Source organism: Aquila chrysaetos, chromosome 25 (genome assembly GCF_900496995.4).
Source record: "Aquila chrysaetos chrysaetos chromosome 25, bAquChr1.4, whole genome shotgun sequence".
NCBI lineage: Eukaryota > Metazoa > Chordata > Aves > Accipitriformes > Accipitridae > Aquila > Aquila chrysaetos.
The window spans coordinates 7,044,618-7,050,617 of record NC_044028.1 but is presented as its reverse complement, the minus strand read 5'-3'; the positions used below and the strand labels follow the sequence as shown (position 1 = coordinate 7,050,617).

At 50.0% G+C, this 6,000-nt stretch overlaps 1 protein-coding gene across 9 annotated transcripts in view; it reads left to right on the top strand.

Annotated features, from left to right (window-relative positions):
- Positions 1–625: 625 nt before the first annotated feature.
- Positions 626–6,000, top strand: part of SUN1 (Sad1 and UNC84 domain containing 1) — a 35,968-nt gene continuing 30,593 nt past the window's right edge. For 2 of the 9 annotated variants that reach the window (XM_030001548.2, XM_030001537.2), the window contains exon 1: positions 4,239–4,449. Coding sequence is in view for 1 of the 9 variants with exons in the window: in XM_041120385.1 (XP_040976319.1) it covers positions 654–739; positions 4,219–4,449 (317 nt within the window). In the remaining 8 variants the exon portion in view is untranslated. Of the gene's footprint in view, positions 740–4,218; positions 4,450–4,813; positions 4,918–5,241; positions 5,681–6,000 lie in introns of those variants that run through there. The other 7 variants (XM_041120385.1, XM_041120383.1, XM_041120382.1 and 4 more) reach the window with 7 other exon arrangements.

Genomic DNA, 6,000 nt, shown 5'->3' with positions numbered 1-6,000 from the left:
ATTTTTTTCTGCCTATGTTGAGCACTTTTTTATCTTTTAGAACAGTCCATTGTGGGATGCCTCCCAAAGAAAAATCTCTGCATCATCTAGCAAACCAGCTTTTTTCTTCAGAGGCAGGAGAGCTTTTTGAATTGAATATTCTAATAGTCCTTCCAGAGACATTAAACAGCAAACTGATCTTGTTTATGCATGTATGACGAACTAGATATCTGCCACTACGTCCTTGTATTAGAAAGTGTTCTGGATATAGGACTTCAACAATATGCTGACCCTGCTTATAGTTTAACATACTTCAACTTACATAACCCAAATTTCTCAAATCCCTTTATGAAGAAGTAGTATTATCGAGTCTCCTGCAGATGGTGTATAAGCCTGGGGTTTAAAGTTACTTTTGAGACTCAACTTTCTCAGCTTCAACCTTATACTGCGTCAGTAGGAACACAGTTGAGATGAATGTGGGTTTTTTTTCTATTTTGCTAGATCAGCTGTTATATGTACTAGATTTTATTTGCGTTCATTGCATAATGTTACTAGGATCATATTAATTACATAACTTTTAAGCAAGGACAATTTTGGGGGGCAAAACAGTTATCTCAAACTTTCAGACTCTTTAGATAAGCAGGCTTTAGCCCTGCCCTTCCTGTGACGAACAGATGTGCTTCTGTCTTCGTCCTTGTAAGCTAGAAGACCTGTTGTGGAGGATCCTGGGACCTGGATTCTCAGCAAAACAAAGTTTTTGGTAAGTGCATGCATTTGTCTAACTGAATATAGAATCTTCTAAATATTTGTTGACTACCTTAAATAGAATCAATTAATTAGACATTGAGAGGGCACTGCCAAATGAGGCACCTAGACTTTGAGAGAAAGCCTACATATGAGAGCATTTTTAGGAGCGACTGGAGGTCAAGTATGTTCCCAGATCCATCCACTTCTTATCCATGCGGGTCCTTACAGGCAATCTGCAGATTTCCTCAGAAATGCTGTAGGCAGATTGCAGACAGTCCGTCTGCAGGTGTCCAGCAGTGCGCTGTGTCATCTGAGCCCACGGTAAAGATGCACTAATGCACCTTGTCGCTTGTGTACACAGTGTGCTCCCCAGAGACTAACCTCCAGTTATAACCGGAAAGTTAGTATAAAGTATAACAACCCATCAGAACTGGAATCTAATCTAATCTTTACATATAGAACTTTAGCTATTATAGTATAATAACTTTCCAGTTACAACTGGAAATAACTATTATAGTACAGTAGAGTTTTACTGTACTATATACTATACTACAGTAAAACTATACTATTATAGTATAGCATAACCATAATATTTATGTTATTATACTATAATTTAAGTTATTTTCTTTATTATTTTATTTACTATATTTAAGGTATTATACTATAATACCTAAAGTTACAGAGAGAGATATTAGAGTTCTGATGGGTTACTGCATAGGTTTTATCTCACTTAGGAGAAGTCCCTTGTCTGCACAACACAAACACTAGAGCAACTTCCCAGATATAAAGTAACTTCTTGGCCTGTGGAAGTCAACTGCTGATTTGAGAGGAGCCGGGTTTCTGTTTCATTTGCAGAATCTGTGTTAGGATCACTGCATGGGAAGGTGAGCAACTGTTGGCTAAAACAGTGGATCAGAGCTGGTCCTGGTGGATACATAAAGGACTGCTCTGTGCCTCAGCCCTTCATGTGAGGCTCTAACCATGTTTTGAAACAGAGAAAGAAAAATAAAGCAAAAAAACTTCATTATTAGGCAGCTGAAGGATCAACAAAAATTACAGTTAACAGGCTTGTGTCCATTTACTGAGATCAATCCCCCGGGGAAGCTCACGAACAGCAGTAACTGAGATGAAGCAGCAGATGAGAGCTGTGAGGAGAACGGCTGCTCTGTCGGTCTGCCTTGTATGTAATCGGCTTTTCTTGTTAATGTCTGAAATCCCCTGTAAGTCAGGACTATGGCAGGATCTAGTGGCAAAATTGAATTGAAGTGCTTTGCAGCCCCCTTTTAACTGATAACCTAATTGCCCTGTATGGAGCACCCATTGCCTTTGGCTGACAGTAATGGTGTAGAGAAAGTTTAACCATAAAGTGTGATGCAGCTGGTGAGAAACTTTAATAAGCGAGAAAACAGATTTCCAGGTGGTTTAGGCTATTTTCATACTACTGCATATATATGATCATGTCCCCAGCCTTCGACATAAAGGTCACCACGCTTCCTCACACTAAGGAACAAATCCGCAGCATCCCCCTTGCCCAGCGCATCCCTGCCACGTGTTACCCCAGCACCCTGACCCCAGCATCCCTCCTCAGGCTGCTGCCGAGCTCCCTGCGACTCGCTTCAGGGCTTCCCCAACCCCACAACCTTCAGACTTCGAAGCAGAGATCTGGTCCCCTCACTGCCCCTTGGCACAGCAGTGTCCCGTCCTCAGCAATCCCCCAGCCCGCCCAGGGCTTCCAGGCACCCCTGCACTGGCGATGCACATACCCATGGAGTGCTGCCCCTCCATAACGCTGGGAAGCGTTTCACCCTTTCCAACCTGCACAGCAGCATGCCGTGCCCAGTACCCAGTATTACCAGTCAGAAACACCTTGCCGCACTGGTTTCTGTCACCTTCAGTCCATACCTTCAGTCACTGTGGGGACCTGTACCTTTTGATAACAAGGACCACAACAGGGAGCAGAACAGGTTTGCTAGGTGTGAGTGCAGGAGTGTACTGGGAATGGGAGTGGGAAGGGAAGGGAGCAATAATGTGGGAATCACAGTGGGAAGGGAAGGAAAGAAGAGGTAGGACTAGAGAAATGTGGACCTTGGATTGGTTTGGCCTTGTATTGCAGTTTCCCTATACCTGATGTTAGTTAAGAAAGCTTTTTTTTTCTCCCTAAATTCCTAACTGCTCTCTACAGTGTTAAAACTGAAACATTTTTAATATGATCAATCTTTATTCTTATTGGCCGCTTTTCTACAGACTTCAGTTTAGCCAATAAAATCAAGTGAGCCCACTTCACGTTCAGAGCTCATTGTTGGATGCTGAAAAGCTTTGAAAGAATTTTTGTTTGCCTTAGAGCAGTTTCTTCTGAAACGTGAAAAAAATTAGCTCCCTGTACGTACCAGCTTCTTTTAACAAAACTGGGACATCCGACCAAGTTTCCCTTAAAACCTAGAAGCCAACGGCACTATTGCTCCTCAAAGCTGAGGAGCGGAGGGGAAGCTGAGTCTAAGACATCCTCCTCCAGCCTCTTGGCCTGGTCCTGATGGAAAAACAACTGCTCGGGACAAGTCAGAGCAGCCCGGGGAGCGTGACATGCCTGGTCCTGCCAGAGCAGAACGCAGCCTGCCCTGGCTGGGCTCCAGGGGGACGGGGGGAGAAATATCCCTGAGAAGGCCTGGCCTTAAACCACCGAAGAATTTCAGGGAGATTTAAACTAAGAAGTGATTTTGCCCTGACTATGTTAAGCCCTTAAACATTATCTACTGTAAAGACAAGAAAACGGGTGTGGAGTTAAGTGCAGGAAGAGAAGGGGTGGTCAGAAAAGTGAGGTGTATTACCTTTCTGCAAAGTATTCAGCCATATGCCAGGAGGAGGCGACGGGTGAGGGGCTGCACGTCTTACAAAATTATGTGCTGGCTTCCAAGTGTTACTGGGACCAGCTCAACTTTGGCTGCAGCATCTTAAAACTTCCACAAAGCTAGAGCAAAGCTCTTTTAAAATAAACAGTAATTGCCTAAAATCAGTGCTACACTGACGTCAGCTAACATCTTAAGTGAATGTCTTTATTTTGCATCTTTTTCTGTTTCTTAAGGATTAGCTGCGTTTACCCACTTTGTATCTGACAAGTAAACAGAATCTATTTATTTATTTGATAATTATGCATTTATTACCCACTCTTTCCCAGCAAGCTGAGTCATTTCTCTTGCATGCACAAGTAAATAACAATTTTTGGCCCGATCACCCTTTCTCAAGTGACACATTCCCTATTCTTCTGTTTACTGCCATTTGAACCGTACTTGCCCGCAGCGCGCAGCATTGCGATGCCCACAAGAAAACCGTAGGCTCGGGGAGACTAAAGCTTTAACAAAACATGACCGACACAGATTTCAAATTGAACGTATTTGCGTGCGTTCCCCAAATATTTGAACAACGGGTCTTCTTTCACGCCACAACTTCTCTGCCGGGAGCGGGCCTGTGACATTTCTTTTTCGTGCGGTTGTCCAGCGGTTACCCGGTGTTGGCGCGGGTGAAGCTCGCCCCAGCGCAGCGTGGGACCCGCAGCCCTCCCATCCCGCTGTGCCAGCGCCAGAAGTCTTGGAGGCGAACGGCAAGCGAAAGGGAAAGAAAACCCAAAAAAGACCGAGTGGGAAGGAAAACGGCGGGGGGAGAGGCAGAAACGCTGGGAAAGAAAGTCAGTGAGGATCCACGCAACAGAGGCCGAACTGAAGATCAGCGGTAACCCTCCTCATCTCTCCCGCCTTTCTCCCTCCAGAGGCATCCACGGCTCCATTTTGTGGAGGGGGGAAGCCGAGGCGGGGGGGGGGGGGGGGGGGCAGTTTGCCTGTGGCCGCCCGCAGGCCGGTGCTACCGGAGGGAAGAGCCCGAGGCAGGGCCGGGCTGCCCCGGGGGGAGCCGGGGGGGCTGCCGCCACCGAGGGGTGCCCGCTGAGGAGGAGGAAGAGGAGGAGGAAGAGGGGGGGCAATGCCCGCGCTGCGCGGCGGGGCAGGGGCGGTGTGAGGGACGGCGACCGGTGGGCGGGGCGGGCGCACAGTGGGGGGGGGGCGCTGGCGGCACGCGCCGCGCGGGCGGGGCGGGGCGGGGCCTCCCGGCGGCCTCGGCAAAGGGGGCGGGGCGAGGCCAATCTCAGCCGCCGCCGCCGCCGCCGCCGCTGGTTCTGCGTTTCCCTCCTTCCACCGGCGCCAGGTAACCGGCAGCCCCGGCCTCGCGTGTGTGCCGTGTTCCCCCCCCGCCTTCCGCCTCCTCCTGTGAGGGGGAGCCTCTCCCTCCCCGCGGCCGCGCTGGGGCGGGTGGAGGGTCTCCCCTTTCCCTCAGGGGTCAGGCCGCGTTCCCCCCCCCCCCCCAATCCCTCCCTCAGAACGGGGGGCGGCTGGCAAACGGCTCGGCGCCAGCCCTTTCCGGCCGTTGCCGCGCTACTAGCCGCCCCCCCCGCCCACGTTTACCCGTCACAATCTGACTGGCGGCTGCTGCCGCCCGCTCCCGCCTCGGCCCGCCCGCCCGCCGCTTCCCGCCGTCAGGGCCGGTCCCGGGCAAAGGCGGGCTCCGGCGGCCAGGGCCGCGTTAGGCAGCTGCCCGTGAGGGAGCCCTTGGGGCGTTGTGTTTCGGTCTGCATCCTCCTCCCGGCCGGGGGCGGGGAGGGGAGATCGGCTTCTTCCTCAGCTCGGCCGGTGGTCCGAGGAAGGCGGCAGGGCGTGAGGACGTCGGGCTGGAGTTGTTGGGTCAAGCGCGGAACCTCTCTTCAGGGCCCGAAGTTGCTTGGATCGGCTGCTGTTAAGCTGGAAGGAGAGAGACAAATCTCTGCCTGCTTGGGTGCCTCTGGGCCTGGCCCTTGGAGCATTTTCTTGTCAGAAGTTACAACAACCTGCAGCTTTCCACTCTGATATAGAAAGAATTGATTAGCGCGCTGTAGTCCCTGCGCTTGCTGCTGTCGCTGAGCTTTAGTGCAAAGGTAATGTACTGTAATCGATGTTGTGGTCGGGTGCTGGGTGATGCCAAACCTGTCTTCGCTGTGTTCCCTCCCCCGGTTGTCACCTCAGGGCAGCTGGTGCCAGTGAACTGCTTCTGTGGGGAGTGTTGTTAAACAGGTAGCGTTTTACTGTAAAAGAGTTTGGCATCACTGACTGAGTGAGTAATTGCTTGTAGTTGTACTGCAAAACTTGATTATTTCGATATTGTGCTCGTTTTGAGATGGTAGAGCTGTCTTCCTCGTGTGGTGATCATGTTTTGTTGCTCTTCAGTAACCACAGGGGTAGAAGTGTCTGAAACATG